General features: G+C 44.4%; 1 protein-coding gene across 3 annotated transcripts in view; it reads left to right on the top strand.

The window, feature by feature from the left end:
• Positions 1-579: 579 nt before the first annotated feature.
• LOC144177991 (carbohydrate sulfotransferase 3-like) overlaps positions 580-20277 on the top strand; it is a 34022-nt gene continuing 14324 nt past the window's right edge. For 2 of the 3 annotated variants that reach the window (XM_077705543.1, XM_077705541.1), the window contains exons 1-2: positions 3624-3750; positions 19482-19633. In XM_077705543.1, the coding sequence (XP_077561669.1) occupies positions 3740-3750; positions 19482-19633 (163 nt within the window). In that variant the 5' untranslated portion in view covers positions 3624-3739. Of the gene's footprint in view, positions 766-3623; positions 3751-19481; positions 19634-20277 lie in introns of those variants that run through there. The other variant, XM_077705542.1, reaches the window with a different exon arrangement.

The following is a 20277-nucleotide window of genomic DNA, read 5'->3' as shown; positions in this document are numbered from 1 at the left end:
GGGGGGTTGGACGCGCACGCGCACATCGATATCTCGACACCAGAACTGCAACGTCCGATGGCGTGGCGATGTCTCTCGCGTGCTCCGGCTTATTTTGACGCCGTGTGTACGTATGCTGTATTATAATACTATGGCCACTACTCTTGAATAAAGAGCAACAATTCCGACCATGTTGTGGAAGGTTTTTGTATCTTGGTGTCCATATTACAGGTAAAGAAGGAAGTATGCTGGCTGCAATAGCACCTTATTGTTTCGTTAGAAAAAGCATGTCTCCATTCCTTTAATAACTATTCACCAATGTCCAGAAGTATAACATATGCTGAATTTCCTGTAGGACTGCCCCATAAATGTTATTGCAACGAAGAATACCACGTTTTGGTATACCAAACTACGCCACCAAACGTGTGTTGCTCGCGTTTCCGCAGGGAATCATACCTTTATTGCCGGAGTTCAGAGCAGCGACGGTGTTTAACCATTTCGCAACGTGTAATGTTGCGCTCATTTTCCACGAGACAGAAAAAAATAAAGTGAAATAAGTCAGTCCTCGCTCTGAATGACGTATCTCTCATGGAATGCGAAACAAAAAAAAAACATCTCCAACTGGCTGGCAGCGCTGGACAGAAAACCTGCGAACCAGCTTACAACAATTGCGAATAGCAAACGGGAACAGCGGCTGCAGTTGCCTCATGGCCTCTTCTTCCCCATGGCCCCGACGGAGACATCAATGATGAAGTCACCATAAGCGTCAGTTTCCTGCAAGAAAAAGTACGTATATTTCTGGTGCTTTCCCAAAGTATCGATTTACCTTAAACTGCAGGCCAGCACCCATAACTCACAAATTGCTACTGTTGGGTAAACCAACACGCACAAGAATAAATTCGAGGACTTAAGGCATGGAGGAGCGCTTTCACCTAAATTTTACCGAGCAATTGTCGGGCCCCAGAAACGAAATGAGTTGTTCTAGTGTACATAGCGTTGATACATGCGAAGCAAATTATGAAGGTGTACGACCAAAACCAGTCAGTTTTACTCCTTCTATTAGCCGTATACCGTGCAATACCACCCACAGTAAGCTGCCAGTGCAAACTTTTGGGGTGATCGGCGATCAGTATGTACCTAGTGCAAAATATCGGAGTTCCCGACAGCGAATCAAATATATTTTCTTTTTTGTGTGTATGTTTAAACTTTTACATTGTACGGGCAAAATGTTCCTGCAGATGGACTTCGTCGTATTGCCTTCAGGTTCAAATAAGAACTTTGTTTTTCGAAAGAAGAAGTTGAATATCAAGCCCAATATGCATTCTTAGTAATTACGTGCACTTCAGGCCAACCTTTGAAGAAACGATCCTCGTCGTATGTCATGCGGGTGACGACAGAGTGACATGCTTAGGCACTATGTACTAAGCAGTGCATGTGTCTCTTGAGCAATACGTTCGATTTTTTAATTTGTAAATTTTTGTAAAAGCTTGTAAATTCGAACTCGAATCAGATCATAAAATTGTTCGAATTAAGGAGAGTTCGATTTATCGGGAGGGCGCTTGGATGAATAGACATCACGCCACACTCCGCGGGCAGGACACAAAAAAGTCACGTCTGAAGTCGTTATCGCCAATTAGGCACTACTACGCGCTTGTTTCGCACGCTACGTGATCGCAAACCGCGGCACACAGACAATTGCTATGGCGTCCGCGGGAGCGCAGGCGCCGGCGGCGCGGCTCCCGCTGCAGAAGCTAAATAAGGTTTCGGAGCAGTGATGCCTGCGGTATACGGTGTTATAAAATTTGCTTCGTTGTTCTGCATCGCAAGTAAATTTGCTTTGGTTTCGATTTGCAACACATTGGAATCACTCTGAGCTGACTTCTTCGAGGAGCGCTGGAAACCAGGGACCCAATTTCGAATTAACCGTTGTAGACCCCGACGCATTCAAATTATCGGGAGTTTTCCCGTATTGAAATGTACAGGGCTGTGCCGGGACCAGGACGTCAGATCAAATAACCCGTAAGTTCGAATTAACCTAGTTTAAATTAACGAGCTCTCAAGCTATGGCGATTGCTGGTGAAACTTTCTCGAAATCCGCAATATTGTGGAAATGCCATGCGTTATACCTGTTAAGAGGCAAATACACCAACCACGGGCGTTTTGAATAAACGCCCTTGGTTGGTGTATTTGCCTCTTAAGTTTAACCCAACCAGACAGAGTTCTGTCGAAGATGTTCACATTCAAGTTATACCTGTTGTTTTACCGTTTTGCGTAATTTGTAATATTTTTCCTATTTTGTAGTTTTTCGCAATTTCTCCCTACCAATTATTTCCATTTACATTGTTATAACTATTAGAGGTGTAACCTTCGTCAAATCTGTATTATTTTATAAATAAAAAAATTGTATTTTTTAGTTTTTAGTTTTTCAAAATTTTGTTTGACCAGTTGTCTTCATTTGCGCTTTTATAGCAATCACAGGTGGAACTTCCGCGATATCTGCATTTTTCTAGAAATGCGGGCTGTTCAAGGTCAGGGCAGGGGGGGGGGGGTACCCGGCAAAGAATGCTAGGCAATAAAAAATTTAAAGCAATCGCCTTCCGGCTGAGAAGATCGATGACGGCGACACGTTTTAAACAACTCTGAACGCCACTTATAATAGTGTATTTGAAAGACACTACGAAAACATACCTAGTCGCCGTTCACTGCCGTGAATACGTGTATTACGGCCGCTGATAACTTACGAATCGATCTAAATGTGGCGGAAAACTTTATTGTTACTGTAGGTGTCACCGCGATTTCGAAGACCATTTGTTCTGACGCCTATACCAGTGCAAATAATTACTCCAGAATGATAAGCTGTTTTTGGGGGATAAATATCTGATGCGAAACTTATAGTGGGCACTTTGCAGATGTTTTCAAAGCGCTTGTGTCAACACTGCACGCTAGCAGCTCAGACAGAATACTCTGCATCGAAATATTCGCTTTCCTTCGAAATTAATATAAACTTCTGGCCGGCAGGCAGAGCTGACAAAAGCAACTTCACCCCAAATATTGAGGAGGGTGTAAAGGTATAGGAGCAAGGGCCATAAAGGTGGTAATTTGTAAGTCTAGAAGGACAAGAAATGGTGTCACGCGCAACAAACGTTGGGCAAAGAGGCAAACGAACATCACGAAGCAGGAAAGCATGGACAGACAACCTGAACAGCCGAAACGCAATCCCTTTCGAATTATTTCATTCTTACGGGGTTAGCGATAATCGAAAATAGAGCAATCGATAGGTAGCAACGCTGGTTTTGGTGCCCTCTTTGTGATGTCGCGGTTTTCTTACGTTTGCTTTTGATTTCCTTTAATTTCACTACATTAATAATCAAGACCTTTCAGCGCTCCTAATCTTTGTTCGCTCCACAGATTGTGGCAAAGCGCTGAGATGTATTGCGAAAAATACTTCCGAGCGGTGAAGAATATAACAAACCTAACACCTGTGGCAAGGAAAACAAATTTTGATTAGTAATCCGCCACGTCTTCTTGATAGAGCAAAAACGAGAACATTTCATTTTACCGCCTTTGAAAATCGCGAAAGTTGGCGCAGATTTTCGTGAAAGGCGAATTTTCGAGACTCTTTTCATTTCTCACCGCAGGGGGAAGCACGGACGCACGCTGTGTAAAGGTCGAACTCTGGGAACATCTGCTGAATTCACGCGTGCATTACGATTTCTCTTATACAGCAGGGAAAATAGGAGCGGCTGGCGCCATCTCCTCAATGTGGGGCAGGTAATCTGTGGAAGGTTGTCCGACTATACATGGTCGAGAACGCCCAGGTGTTTGATGAAATCATGAGAGTTGTTCGTGTGGGTACCGAAACAGAGCGGTGTTCAGTCTCAGTACCCGTTCAGACTCTTTTATAAAGGCAGGCAGGCCAGTGGCAGGTAAGTTTGAAAAAATTATTTTCAGTTCGCGGAAGATAAGAGTATAAATAATTTTAGCTAACTTGTACATCACTCGCATCATCTAGCAGCAAGCTCTAGCATTCGTGATACCCGTGCTGTAGTACGTTTGTCTTGTCGCGACTTGTTGGAGCCTGATATTTTGAAGAAAAAGAATTTGTCTATATTTGGTAAATTTAGTCGCTATAACTTGGGGACTATAGAGAAGTATTTTGACGCAGTGAATGTTGTCATGCCAATTGGATGGTCCGTAGCTATATGCAAAATGTGTGAGGATGATAGCGTGGCCAACATGAAGGCGAGGCAGCAGCTATGTCACCATTGTGATCACGTTGGCGAGAGCACGTGGTTTCCTTTTTCATGTTTAGCTCGGCGAGAACGTGTAGGTTCCTTTTTCTGACCTTATGTGCCACTGGTAGCGCTGAGAATCTTGGTCTGGCCTTATAGTTTGCTTACGCTAATCATATTATCTACCAGAAAAGACCAGAGTCCTATTTATCACAGTTTCGAGCAGTGCGCCTGAGCATGAGAACATTAAAAGCAGTTGCAGGTAATAAAACACTACATCTTTCATTATCTCAGTGACGCACAACAGATGCAGTGAAAGTTCAACCGGAAGCTGGCCTCTATGGAAACTTTTGTTTAAACAACAACCCGACTTTAGTGGGTATTTCCCAAGTAAATAGCACTACGAGTTAACTCACCTGGTATACGTGGCTCAAAACAACGGCTCAGGTCTCGTTTCTAAGGCGGAATTAGCGCTCGAAGAGTCCGTTGATTGGGAGTGGTGCTTTATTCCCACCGCTTGTTTACGTTTGGTATGTACATTACCCACTGTAGTTGCCGCCTCGACGCCTATCTGAGAATTCACGGTTCAAGAATGGTGATACTGGTTCTTCTAGTGGCCCAAAAAATCCGGAAGCCTCTTTCGCAATAAAACAATTGATAATCAAAGTTTCAAAACAACGTTGAACTTTAGAACATGCCGCAAAAAGTGACTTTGGAAATTTTCTGCACTCGTTATTGCTACGTTGGGAAGGGGCATTTTAAATTGTCTAAGCAATCATTGCACCGAATGGACCAGTTTTTATGACTGCTCGCCTCTACATTTGAGATTAAAAAACACAAAATATAACTTGCTTCACCTGGATCTCGTTTTCATTTTTCTCTACCGGTAAATACATAGCTAACATTCTTCTGTGATTGACACAGTTTCAAGAAGAAAAATTGAATAAATTCAGTGACTTAACACTGAAAATACTGAATGATCGCAAGAACAAATAGTGGAATTTTTTCTATTAGTGAAGTGCTATCCAGTCATGGATAATAAGACAACATTGCCAACAATAAGACGGATTATAAAAGTATCGGAAAGTATTTATGCCAAACTGTACACCAACAAGGTTAAGCCAGGAATATATTATGTAGAGAATTATTGTTCATGGTGTTACTACAGTAGCTAACGACCAACTGGTGAAAAGCGATCCCCTTTGAAGGGCAGAAAGGGCGGAGCCGGCGGGGACGGCAATAAAACCACGGATCCAATAATAATTGAAAAAATCATCGCACTACTTAGTGCTGAAATAGTATTTCGCAATATGTCAAGACGTTATTGTACCAGTAGCCTAAAAATATCAACGAAGATTTAATTCACTAGTAGACCTCTGTCAACTAGCGTAGCTGGTGGAGACCCATAAGCGAACTGCGTACGGCATATACCTTATTTACCAAGGTAAAAGTGTACCACATCAGCGACGCCCCAAATTTTAAAGAGACATGTTGACAAGATGGTTTTGGGGAAATGAAGATGTACAATAAATCAGATTCTTGTCACAAGAAGGCAATATCAAATTTTAGAATGTATACGTTTTTCCCTTTTCACCGCGACCCCTGAGCGAGCGACCACCGGAAAACGCTAACTGCAGCATTTAAACAGCATTAGCAGGCTAGGAAAAAAGTATGTCATAATCGTACTACTCTGCAGTAACGGTATCAATGAGAGACCAGAGAACAGAGGATTTACATTTAAGACACGGCCTGGAAGCATGTTACTTCATGAGCAGAGTGAACACTTCACTATCCAGATGAGCGTCAACGGAAGAAGCTGTCCTTCCAGAATTCAGTACAGCCTGTTCAGAGGGGGTATTTAAAAATCGTAAGTGGAATAGGTCAGAGATATTAGTAAATGCAAAGTTAGGTGAGCGATGGGTGTTTACGGGGAACATTGACTTATTTGGGAAGATCGGAAGACCCCTGCAGTGATTGTGCAGAGAGCTCTATCATTCGGTTCATGTTAAATGTGGACAATTCGACAGCAATTTTAAAACACCTAAAGTTTTATTTTAGATTTAGATTCTCTATCTAGTATTTCCTACATCAGAGAAGAAGCAAATTTCTGGGACTGGTGGGGAACACTAGGCTAAATCAGTGATTGAGGAGAAGAGAATGCAAAAGATTCATGGATCCGCTTGTAATTTTTTTCGGCTGTTTATATTGCAAAATTTTGCTGTCTCTCTCTCTGAGCCAGAATGCTAGCGCTATAACGCTCACCTATAAACAAAATCAAATGCGTCCCAAAGAATCCGTGGAAACACCATCATCACATGTACACAGATATACTTCATGAAACGGCATTACCGAAGGAGGCACACTTGGGTTGTTATTTGCGTTCGTCTTTCTAACATCATATATTCGGTTTGACAAAACCCCAAAAGGTGTTTGCACGCAATGACGCGTGGAATGCGGCATGCGGCAGTTAGTACGTTCGCTAGGTCTCAGCAAATATAACAACTAAACAAAGCTTGGTCGTTCACTGAGGTAGATTGCGTATCGACTTCGTATACCGCCAACTAAACCGACAGTTCGAAACACCCCGAATCTCGAACATACCACATCAACGCCAAATACGCCTGCAACAAAACAGATTTGATCATTTGGAAGCGCGACTCCAGTGAGCACGCAACTTTTACCATAGCATCGCGTATATTTCCGCCACGATATTATGAAGGCTTCGAAAATACCGAAAATGTCTTTACCGCCCCAAGCCATGTCTCACTGAATCTCGTAGGGCACCACCCATTGTGGTCGGGCATAATAGTGTTGTCAATAGGATAAGACTGCAGTCTCTCATTTCGCAAAAAGCATTATGATACGGCTTCCTCACGAACGACACAGAAACTTCACACGCCATCCACCTAGCTAGAATTCACCTGAGAAGAACTCAAGAAATTTTTTTGCCATATTTGATTGATTGATTGTAGGGTTTAACGCGACGACGCAACGCAGGCGATGAGGCGCGCCGTAGTGGAGGGCTCCGGATTAATTTTGACCACCTGGGGATCTTTAACGTGCGCCGAAATCTCGTGCACACGGGCGTTTTTGCTTTTCGCCTCCATCAGAAAAGCGGCTGCCGCGGCCGGGAATCGAACCCGCGACCTCGTGCTCAGCAGCGCAACGCCTTTTTTTGCCATATTTCCGAGGTCATCACTTCTTCGTTATATTACATCGCCAACTCCAACACCGTGTGCAGAATCTTACGCTTAAACGAAAGAACAAAAATAAAGTCGGCCACTATTCACCTACCTAATAATTCAATTGCAGGCGAAGCCGCAGGAGGGCCCATGAAATCTCGTGGCTACTGCTGCACTAAATGACATGTGAGCAATCACGTATCTTTCATCGAAGAGCGAGTGCTTAGCACTAAAATAAGCTGGTTAGAAAAACGTGGTCACGAAGCCCTACCCCGTATACTCTATTTACAATCATTTCTTTTCGTAGTACCATAGCGACATAAGTTGTTCTCTACCTATCTTGGATACCAGCCCACACAAGGGCAGAGGAATATGGGGCAGTCACAGAGAACATAAACGTGGCTGGACAACTTTCGGATGCGTGTCAAACAAGACGACGTCCTTGACGAGGGAGTTACCACAGTGTCTTGCGGTGTAGGCTCATCTGCCAGTCGATGCCCTGGGCACAAATGCTCCCTCCATCGGCTTTAGGAGCAGTTCGGCCGGCAAAACATTTTCTTCGAAACGCGCACTAAGAAACCCGAAAATACTCCATAATCCCGACGCCCAGCGCTGCAACGAACTCAACGCACAACGACACACAAGGCACAGAAAAACAAAACAAAACATTATAAGCCTTTCCCCTGAGAGAAAGCAAATAACCAGTGAAGCTTAGTCGCCGCAATATTTCAAAGAAAAGTACGAACTCTTCAGGGAAGTCGTGCTTCGACTGGATGGTCTTTGATATACATCAAGCTCCATAAATTGTCTTGAACCGGGGCTATCCGATTATTGGAAATAATTCGAGCCTACAACCCTTGAGGCGAAAGTCTTTACGCTTCCCTCACACTTCAACATTCCGCATGCCAGAGTGCGGACTACAGGCGACCATTCTATCTCGACGACAAAACAGGAGTTTTTTTTTTATTCGAAAGTTTGCCCTGCGGCATAATAGATGTAAGCGCTTACAGAAACACGAACAGATTAGTTTTGTGTATAAAGTTCAGGAGTTGTCGGTAACACGGTCCATGCACCCAGCGTTGCAGGTCAGGAGGGTGGCCAGGGTGGAAATCAGGAGTAAAATTCAAAATGAAGAACGCTATCACGAAACATGAACCAAGTACCCCGTCAAAAAAGAACCGAAGATATCTAGAAACAAACAAACGTGCTCACACAAGCTCCAGGTTGTGTTGAAGGATTGGCGTTTTTGCTTCAAATTACGAGCTGAATTTTGGCTCACCCAGATTTCTTACCAAAACCGAGAATCCACGGTATCCTAACCTCAAACAAAGTGGTTATAAAACTCACAAGAAGGGTTTATTGTAGCAGCGATGCTGATTGAGCTGGCGTTGGGCTGGCGAACGTGCGCAGGGAAATCTCGCCGAGCGATGAGGAAATCGCGCGGGCCGGCACCGCTGTACCTTTGACAGGACTCTGCCCAGCGTTCATGGCGTGGTGTCTCGCTTACTGTTCTACTAGAGAGTCACGTGCGTTTGCCCCTCTAGCGAGAAACACAAAAACGCTCAAGCTTCAGACGCCGGGCTCGCGAAGCTGGTTGCCGCCGGGGTGAGTGCGTACTGACGCATTCCACGCTGGGATAGACGTAAAAGAATACGGACGAAACCATCCCGGCCTGCCAGACATGCAGAACTTTCGCCGTCCAGTTCATAAATCTACGTGAGGTGCAGCAGCGTGCCTCCGACGAAGAGAGAGATGGTACGACAAAAGAACAGAATCACTCCCAAACAAGAGGAACCGCGGTGCGAAGTCCATCGCCGCGCTACATGGCAACTGCTGCGACGACTTCGGTCTAATCCCGAATATCGTGCAAGTACAGCGGCGGCGACAGGTCATGAAGTTGCAAATGGTCCAGACTTACAAGTTTGTGTACATTATACAGACTTTAATGACCGAGTGTTTTTTGCTCTGTTGGATGTTTACGACGACATCACGGAGAAAACCTGACCTAGTCTTCAAGCTTAAGCAGAAGGAAAACTTGGCCGAGTCTCCAAGCATGCATAAACTCAGTCGAACCAAGAATAGGCTAGGAAAGTCACCCAGCTACGCTGGTTGACAGTCTTCGCGCAACTAGTGCGAAGCTGCCACAATTCTTTTGTCATATGTACTAGTACCATAGGGAATTGTATCAGACATTCACGCCAACCCGTTTGCATACCCGCAGAGACATCTTGTCTTTTTTTACATCATCACAATACTTTAATGCCTGCCACGTAAGTTGAAGCAGTGGGGGAAACAAAGAAACTATGAATCCTACGAATTGATTTGGCCGTTATTCGCGATGACAAACGCAAAGAAATACAGTAGTACACTTTTGCCGCGCAGTGCGCGAGAAAATATGTCGAAATAATAACAGAATGACGAAAGAGAAATCCAGAAATTATTTAGAAATATGCATCTATAGGTTTCATAACATGTCCTCAACATAGATGGATGTCACTGCTTTCAGTTTGCGCGTCTATCTTCCCTAATAATATAATTACTGCTACGAGGTACGAAACCAGCTTCTCGGCACAAACTACGCAGAATAAGCACGGTACTGGACCGACACTCAACTAGTATTTTTGCAGGATCCGAACCCAAACCCGAACCGATATTTTTCGAGCCCGCTCAACCCGATGCGGAATTGAAACTAAAATTTAGATAACGGTTACCCGCTCACGGCGAAACGGTTCGACCACCCGTCAGCGATAATGCGTAGTCTAGTCTATTCAGACTTTTCTCTTTCACGCATGATAACCTCGTATCCTCTCTCAGGCAGTCCCTTTCAACGCAATAACAACACTATCAACGCTCTATGAATGGCCGCAACATGGGGAATGAGATGCGCACCAATTTTGCAAAGGTATGTTGCTGCTGGTTGCAAGGCTGAACGAAGGAAAATACACTCGTGTCGTTATGGAGTCGTGATAAAACATCCATGTTTTCATTCTTTTAACGCTGAGACTGCCTAGGAGCAATCAGCCGGAAAGATTGCTGCACTGCGCAAGAGAAGAGCCTGCCAGTCTAAGCGTACTTCCTACTTGCTTTTGATACTTTTCTCTAAATACCACACAATGAAAAGTGTGCATATGTTACAAGTTTTATCAGCTTGAATGGTTCCGTGGATAAGCAGCTGAAAGGGCTCTATGTTCGATCACTTCCCGAGGCGGCAGTTTTACGGACTGATACAAAAAACTAAAGCGATACACCTTTGTGTCGATATTGCGACGTTAATTAACTCTCCCAGGCGGTCAAAAACATTTTCTGCCTCTCTGAAATATACACGCACCCCATAGCACAGCATAGCTTTGAAGCATCATACGAGAGAGCATTCATAGCTTAAAACGAGACGGCATTGATCAAGACAGAAGAAACGGCCAGCCACGTGGGTTTTAAAATATTCTGCGCTGAGTTCATACTCGTATAGTTTGCGCTAGTTTTGCACCTTAATTCCCCCCTTGAATAAGCACAAAACGTAGTGGTGGATTTCTCTAGACGTCCTTTATTTTTGTTCGACCTTTCGCATAAACGAACCTCTCGTCACAGCGTATAATGCATGAGGTAATAGGTGCTTACAACTAGTAAAGCGCAAAAGTTTGTTCCGGCCATTTCACGTATGCCACGCCATTAGTTTGCAACTAACCACTTAACTATATCCCTGTAGTACAGCTATATGATCATATTTCGTGCTTCGTAGCTACAGAAGTACAAAAATAGTAGAACATGTATTTGAGTGATGGGATAAAAAACAGCCTTGGTATCAATTAGTCAAAGTAAAAAAAAATATCTATGCTGCCGGTATTATATTGATTTTTAAACTACGGCAAAACGCGCGACCTATCTTCTGTGTAGTGCTGTTTTAAACTCAACCATTTTTGCTCCGTAAACTAAAATGAACACGAAGAATAGAAAATGATTAATTTTCGTCCAACCTGGACATGTCGACCGGACACACCTGCTCATCTCTCGTGAATACACCCGAAACAAGTTCCCTAGGCGAGAAAGGGCCTAATGAATCGTCACTACTGCGTCGGTTTTCCCAGTTATCCGGTCGCATTCTTTTCACTTGTCTTTGGAATTGCACGGCGGAGTTATTTGCAAAATGCGGTATTTTCAAGTTTTGTATCTGCGTAAATTGTTACTACAATTGTTTTAAAGAAGGAAACACCTTTTTTTAACTTCCCTGGTAATTCAACTTGGCGAGCAAGTTCCTGAACCGGTTCAAGACTTGTGCAACAAACCCAAACTTTTTTTTCGACACACTGGATGAAACTCATCGTCACTTAAATTAAGGTGGAAAAATTTGCAGTGACAATGTATGTAGTAATAAAGACCGAAGACATTAAACGAAATTAAATAATTTATTTGGACCTTATTGCATATGACCACGAGACAGGGCAAAAAGTGTGTGGTTCGAGCAATATGAGCGCGAGGAAGACGAAGATCGGCTCAACCGGCTGGTTGTTTTGCTGCTCTGGAGTTTTTCTGCGTTGTGTACTTATACCTCTTTGATGTGACTGAAATCCTTCACGCTGCCTCCTTACAAGGACGCAGTGACTTCACAAGGGCGGACGCCCCGCGTCAAACGGCTTCAGCGAAGCTGCGTGCGGACCCTGCAGCTCAGCAATGTGCCGTCATCGCCTGCGCTTCATGCTGTCATATTGAATGAAACCAGCCAGGGCCTGGCCGCTCCAAGCAGACCCCACCAAGGTACTCCTGCAGTTTCGCATGAATCCACTGCCGATGATAACCTGGAAAGCCCCTCAGCTCCTAAAAAGCGTGCTACCGGCCAAGAGACCGCAGATCGGAACGTTTGCTCTGACGCTACTGACATAGAAGTAAACCAAGGCGACTTTACCCTTGTCACTTACAAGAAAAAGCGAGCCGCCTGGATTTCTGTTGTCTTTGAACCAGCTGAAGTTGGTAGTTTTTGGAAAGCCTCCCCCAACGTATTGGCGTCAGAAGTCGTGGCGACGGCACAAGAAAAAGTTATAACACATCGCCTGACCAAGGACGGTAGGCGTATTGTGACCGTGTCATCACTGGCTGCAGCTGATCGACTTCTACATGTCTCCACCTTTGCTGGTGTACCAGTTGAGGTGCGCGTTCCACGATCGTACATGGCAACGAGGGTAAAATCCAAGGTGTCCCCCTTCAGTACACTGAAGAGGCAATAGGGAACTGATCGACCAAGGTGTTATCTCTGCCCGTCGGCAAGTCACCTACGTATACGAGATGAAAATTAAATAATTGCTGACACCCGCCGACACTTAGTCATCTTGGAGTTCAAGCCAGGTTCACCTCTGCCAGCTCGGGTGTTTCTTGGCTTCAACAGCTTCCCCGTCGAAGAGTACGCTGGATCTGCTACACAGTGCTTCAACTGCCAGAAACACAGCCACATCGCCAGGAACTGCAGAGGAAAACTTCGCTGCAGCATATGCACTTGGGACCACCCACACAAAGACTGCACCTCGCGCAATCAACCACGATGCGAAAACTGTGGCGGCCCGCATCCCGCGTCGTAAGGAGCTTGCCCGAAGAAAAAGGCAGCTACTCTTTCACGCAGTGTCGAGCAAGTACAAGGGAAAGCTCCTTCTCGTCGCGACCCACCAGCAAACTCAGAAGTTGTGTTTCCACCTGTGATTGTGCCTTCAAATAACCCTCCTCTTCAGGGCGAAGCTCCCACAACCAAGTCCTAGGCGCAGGACACACGGGACGATCCAACAACCACAATTATTCATGCCGCACCTGATGTCCGCTCACCGGACGCAGACTCCCCTTCAACTCGACGTCCCCGCAGGGAACGTGGACAGAAAGCAGCTCAGGCCGCGCAGCCCGACATTACTGGCATACACATCCCCATGCTCTTTGAAACCTCTCTGCATTTCCTTATTTAATAAAGAACTTCTCTCTCTCTCTCTCCCTCCCTCCCCCTCTCTCTCTCTCTCGAGCAATATGGCTGCCGAGGGCTTATGCTCAGCTTTATTGGGCATTAGCCAAATTTCCGGAAGCGTTTTCTGGGTTTCTTGCCGTTTCGTCACAAACGGTCCAAACTTATCTCAGTCTTTGCGCCAGCATGGTATAGCAGCGGTTAGGCAAAGCTGACAATGGGAATGGACAAATTAAACCACAGAAGACGGCGTCACGGCAAAATCCCAAAGGCTGGCCATTAAATCGAAGAAATAGAACAATTGAAAAGACACTTAAAGCTTCTTACGCGTACAAATACGAAACCATTAGTTTTGGTTTCAACCTACGCGATGATTCATGTGATATAGTTCGTATGATCGAAGATATTATTTCCTGAAGCTAAATTATCTTCATCTTCAGAGATATGTGTCTAGTGCATAGTGTTAGCGTCGTAACACTTGCGCTGGTGAAGGCTATACTGGAGATTTTAGCGCAGTGTTTGCTTCTTCGCTGACCATGCGGCAGTTTTGTCGCCCCTTGCATTTTCTTGGGAGCGTTCTCGTTAGTGATACAGTTTTAGCTGCCGCTGAGCTAGACCCTGTGCAGTACATTGTAGTTGCAACGCACAGACATATAGAAGCGCGTGTCGTGGTGCGATTGTGTCTTCACATAGGCGCCGTCATAATTCTTTCTGACTGCGCCACGCTCGGCAAATCCTCTTGGTGTAACGCGCATTTAGCGTATGGGTGTCAAAGTGCTTTTCTATATTAGCTAATGCACATTGTAACCTTTTTCGCAAAATTAATCGTAAACTATCTCAGTTACTTTTGCAGATTGTATTACTAAAATTACTCAAGTAGGCATTACTGCATATCTACACCACGCGCTATTAGGTTAAGACCGCAGCCAATTCACTAGGCCCATCTTTATTTAAGTAGGTTTGTGTATCAAGCATGGTGTAGAAGAAACAAAAAAAGAATGGTGTCAGTGTCGGCATTCTGTCCCAGCATTCTGTGGTCGGGAGCTCTAATTGTTCGGTTCGAATGAAGTGTCTTTTGGGAGAACGGTGAGCTCTATTATAGCCAGAAATGATTCTATGTTACTCGTACAAACGCAACAAATATAAAAAAAATGAAATTTTGCTCTACAGGACGCTAACAGCGACGCAATAAACCGAACACATCAAATATGGTTCTCATTGTGTTAACTAGAGGTTAGCGGGTAAGTTATGTAATCAAACAAAACAATTCAATTGAACTGAACCTCGTTTACTTCGCAACCACGTTCCAGGAACACAAATAAAAAGTGCTGTTGAAGCATGTTAAAGGAACACTCAAGTGATTTGTAAACATTGCGTGTTACTAGGGCACAGTGTAGTCCGTAGTCCATAGGCCATGTTTCGACCACTCTGAGTGCATTTACGCGAATTTATTTAGTCGTAAAATTAATTCTAAATAGCTGTCCTCCCCTCTGAATCATCGCCCATCTTTTGTTGTGTTTTCGGGTGATGTCAGGAGGAGATGACTTGGCTTGACTGTGCTACTGCACGGCTCGCCGGCCTTCCTACAGAGTCAGTCGGCCCAGAATTTAGTCCGCCGGCAGCCGACGAGTTGTCGCAATTCCTTCGCTTATTTGAAACTAAGCCACGACACGTTTGTGGATGGCAGAATGTGCCTTTCCTTTCTTTACTTTGTTAGAATTGTACACTGTATCAAGATCCTAGTCCAGGTCGCTCCACACAAGCGCTGCACAAGCGCACATGCGACGCTTCGCTGACTGCTTTGCTAGTAGAAAATATAAGTCCACTTGAAGGCAGTAGAAGAGTTAGCTAAATTGATATACGTACTACGGAAATAAAATAAACTGAAACGTTTACCTTACAGCGTAAAACTAGGGAGCAGGAAGCACGTTTTTCCACTGGGTGAACAAGCACAGCGGACCACAAATCTGCGAACGCTTTTCCGTCTAAGAAATGCAATTGCTAGCCGTGAGATGTTGTGGAAATTTGGGGAACGCTAGGTGCACGAGCGCTATACAACAAATTGTCACCTAAGCAGCTTGAAATGCTAAAACTAAATCAAAGTGTAAACTGGTAATACAATATATACCTATATTTCCAACGCTGGCAGCGGTCCCCGTGGCCGAGTGGTACGGAGCGCTAGGTATGTTATTTCGAGAATTTTTCAAGTCACAAGCTTGAATCCCTGGGGGTACATGCTTTTTTTTATAAGTTGACTTTTTCTTTTTCGGCCGATGTTTTCTATAGTGCGTTCACCATTTTTGGGCCGTAACGTTCACTGCTCCACGAACTAGTTCACAGAATGCGCGCAGGCTCACACTGACGCGCTAGCGAGTTCTCGTTGGCGTGCTGTTGCCATGAGCACCGACTGCTTGCGGGCAGTGGCCACAGACCAGAATCAACAGACCCTTGGCCTGGTGCGAACACGCTTTTTACGATTCAGGCATGAGTGAGGCAAGCTCCAAATATGGGGGAACGCGCATGGAATTTGAGCGTCTGCGGGGACGCAGAGGGCGTTCATCTACTGCGTGGGCCTCGGCTAGTGATGGCCACGGTGCCAAGCCGTCCTGGGAGGCTTAACGTCGGCATTTTACAGCCGATAACATCGCAGAAGCGCGGTACGACGATTACTGAGATATCAAAAATGCCTATCCAACGGTGCTGTCGGATCTCAAGCAGGTTGTTTTACAGAAATATAAACCGAAACTTGTTTGAATGCTAATCTTGGACATCGTCCAATCACGGTGCATCTTCTCCTGACGTCACAACTTTCAGTTGGTGCGGCTGCCGCAAACTGCGCAAGGTAGTTTTTCTTCTTTCGCACTTTATAAAATAAGTACCCACTTATCAACCACATAAACGATCAAAAGTGTCGTAATTTGAGTCAGTCTACGCAGTGCAGGCAAAAACGGGAGCTTCACAAATTCATTTCAGTCTCCCTTTTAAATTCCCATGGCTACCCTACAACCTAAAGCACCAAGTCAATTGTTACGAGAGTTATTACAATACAAGTGTAGTGCAATTCTGAATACCATTAAGCACATTGACGTATGTGAGGTATATTCTGCAAAAAAGTCCCATTAATGTGGTTAGGGTTTACAAACCATATCACGCCACTCTCTGAATGAAAGCGTTAAAACGGCGAATTTTGAAATCGAAAATAGTATTTAGCATTGTAGGAAACAAGTACTGCGTCGTTTCTGTCCTGCGTTTTGCGCGGAATTTATTTACTTTTCAATGTACTACAATAGCGCAGTCATATTTCATGCCAGTAACTTCGAAAAGGCGCCTGCCAATCTATACCTATAAAAAGAAGTGCCCGACTGACTGACGGACTGACTGACTGACTCATCAACGCCCAGCCAAAACTGTTAGACCTAGAGACTTGAAATTTCACGAGTTTATTTGCGTCATTGAATAGGTGCTCACTAAGGCGGGTTTTTCAGAAGTTGCCCTCCTAACCGAAGAAAAGGGCGAAATTCTGGTTTCGCGAATTCGTGATTTCCTCGGTCACCCATTCACATATCGAAGCGCTTTTTGCTGATATAAGTAGCCCTTAAGAATACCTAAAAAGTAGATTTTGGATTTCGCCCTAACCTACACCAGCGAGGTGATTCCGCATTCCGGAACTAAAACGGTGTTCCTAAAAATTCTCAAATAAATCTTTCACCGATTCAGTAATCCAACCGATTTTTGCTAAAATATGTTACTCATACAAATGCGCAGAACCGTTTTTAAGGACTTCGCTCTGCGACGCCGCTAGAATGGTGAAATTTGTTTTTACAAATGGCACGGCTGATTAGCCAAAAAGGCCTGACAGGTTATGTACACGTCTAGCCAAAGCGCTCTATAAAACGGCTACAGATTGCAAGGGCACATTCTGATTACGGTGTTGGAGGTCAATATTTCTTAAAATTTTAAAGATTCCACCCCGAGGAGTGCGAAAAGCGGTAAAATAGTTTTTCAGATATTAATTTTTTACCGCCCGCCATCTGAGATATCCAACTGGTTTTTGTTGAGATAGGCAATTTATTCACGTATCTAAACACTGTTATACAACATTTTTCAATGACACCCTCCAAATAGACGCAAGCGGGATTTCGGGAAAACACTTTGTTTTTACACGTTCGCAAATTACCACCCAGCCAGTTGATATCTCCCATTCCTTTTTTCGTGAAAATGTTGCCCATTTAATTGCCCAAAACCCACTTTCAGGATTTTGTCCTAACATGCGGATAAGAAGGCCAGCGAGATTTTTTAATCCGCATCCTTTTGGACGTAAAATTCAGTTGAGTTTTCCCGCGTTTGCTTAGCGGTCACCATCTGTTGACACCTTCAGCAACTACGCGTCTCCCGTAGGAGCAGGTGTCATATATCATAAATGTAAAAGAGAAGATGTACCAGTAAAAAGCACAAAGGTTAGCCCTCGGCATCTGCTGGGACTTCCTGCAACCTCGCGCCTCGCGCAGGAGAGCCCATTGTACTTATGATAAAACTGTACCGATGAGCATCGTTCATATCTTCTGAGATAGCACTTCTTACGAGGAAGAATACCCCTCACCCAGCCGGCCTCCATCACGTGTTCCCAGCGCGATCTCCTGCCGAATTCAAGTTGTGTTTGCAACCTGGCACTCTTCCTCAAATCATATTAAGAGTGCAAGCAAACCAAGCATCTCCTTCTTCCATCCACTTTTCCAAACCTTGAACTGTGGGAGAACCTGGTGACTAACAGCGATCTGAGTGTCCAGACAATACTTCCTCCAGAGCGAAGGCTGCCCACTCCTCACATGGTTTTCTGAAATTGGGAACCACTCCCACTTCGCCCGCTTAATAAAAGCTTTTTCACTCACTGACTCAGTCACTCAAACGCGCCACAGTGGTGCAATTTGTTTAGAGAGATTTGGAGTAAAACAGAGTACCATTCGTTTCACATTACCACGACGCGCCTGCAGAAGGCGCCTATGTACTGACAGCAGGCAGGCGCTCCCGAGTGTGTACCACTTCCCAATGAAGTAGCCTAATATTGCGACTAACAAACACCAATTGCTGTCCTTAATATAATGGCCCACCCGAGCAGCACCGGGTACTACCGCTAGTCCTTTATAAATAGTATGTGGCGTCATAAAGACCTTTACTGAAAGTGGCGGAGGAGTCTGCCCTTCTCTATTGTCTTTTTTTATGTAGAGTATTCGTATTAACTGCGATCAATTTTTTATCGTTTCTCTACCGAATAAAAGGGGTGTTTTTATTAAAATAAACATTTATTTCGTATTCATAGACCCTTTAAGCTCAGTGTAGCGTACAAGAGCGTATCGGGGGTCTTTTATTTCACCGCCTGTGTAACCATTTGCTTGAGGTCTTGTTGCCTTAGGGCTGCTTGTTGCCTTGGCAAGAACGCAACAAGGTTACCAAGCGAATGTTGTTGCTTGGATGCCTTGTGTAAGCCATTGTTGCCTTGGCGACTGGTTTACTACTATTTAAGATACTCTTACGTACTGGCATAAGACAACTCACCTAACACCCCCCCGCCCCCCCCCCCTTTGTGCCTCCAACTCAATGTAGTGATCAAGTACCTTTTATTCATCAAAACCCGTGTGGATGGCGTTCCACTTCAATGTAAGCAAAAGAAATGGCATTGAAATGGCATTGAATATGTAGTAGGGACAACAGGTCAACCATTCGTTTAATGTAGTAGCTACAATGAAGCATAGGCAAAGTAGGGGCGGAGCAAGGACTGGATTCAGCGTTGAACAACAAAAACTCGAAAGTAATGTACCTTGAAGCTCGCGATAGACGTGGCGGCAAACGCTTGGAAAATGACTTTGTTCTACAGTGAACACAGCCAGGTTCATGATGATGGGGAAGATGATAATGAAAATAAAAAAACGCAAATTCCTGAAACCGTTTTTTTGTGTGCGTTTCGAGACATCCGCATCGGGCCGACGTAGGGATCCCGGTATTTTCTATATAGCAAATGAGTGTTAACCTCTAAATATCTAGAAAGACTGAAAATGACTATTACTTCAGCAGGGAGGTTAAAAGGAAGTGGCTTTGGTCAACCATCCCAAGTTCAAATGGCCGATAGGTTTATTTCCCTGGTAATTATTATTACATTTTCAGAGCATTCATGGCGAAGTGGCGGCCCTTTGTTTTCGTGGGAGCTGGAGTATTCGTTTTTATTTTCTACGTTGGATTCGCATGGAGGATCTTGGACCCACTGCTACCTTCCAGGAATGATCTACCTGAGGAGTTCTCCGAGAAATCGTTGGAAAGTAAGTGCGTTACATTTCAGCTTTATGTAGGACGACTTGTTGTGGAAAAGCCGGAAACACATCGTTTTGTTCAATGGCTATACTTGCAGAAAATGTGTGTTAGTTCACGGAATCATAACTGCAGCAGGGTAGAGAGTATTCAAGAACTGATAGCTAAGTTTAACACCAACACGAAGTGTGCAACATTTTATCCGAAAAACGCTACTACTGATGTTAGTTGACATTAATTTAGGTGGGCCACGCCTTTATGAGGTAGTTTGATGTTAATTCCTGGACCGGACCTAACCACGCTAGTTCCCCAAGCAATGCAAAACGCTGGTCGCTACATATAATTAATGAAGGAGTCGTGGTAAATCAACGTAAAATGCTGCAGTGTTGATAGTCTTCAAAGTTCGAAATTTTTGGGTGAGTTGGGGCAAGACTCGGTCGACATCTTTATGTGTGCTCATAGCTTGATACACTTTCATTATTGCTTTTTGCCTCCTGAAAAAGAAAACACCCCAGCTACACGGAGTGAACTGACTTCCGCATACATAGAACACAGTGTTGTGCTATTTTAAACAGCAGAAACATGCAGAACGAGACGGAAGAACACGCAAGACGAGCGCTGAACTATCAACTGAATGATTTATCCCGGTGGAAAG

The sequence above is a fragment of the Haemaphysalis longicornis genome, unplaced genomic scaffold (assembly GCF_048455015.1).
Source record: "Haemaphysalis longicornis isolate Haplotype H1 unplaced genomic scaffold, Haemaphysalis longicornis Haplotype H1 scaffold_37, whole genome shotgun sequence".
Lineage (NCBI taxonomy): Eukaryota > Metazoa > Arthropoda > Arachnida > Ixodida > Ixodidae > Haemaphysalis > Haemaphysalis longicornis.
This window is presented reverse-complemented; position numbering and strand designations above follow the sequence as displayed.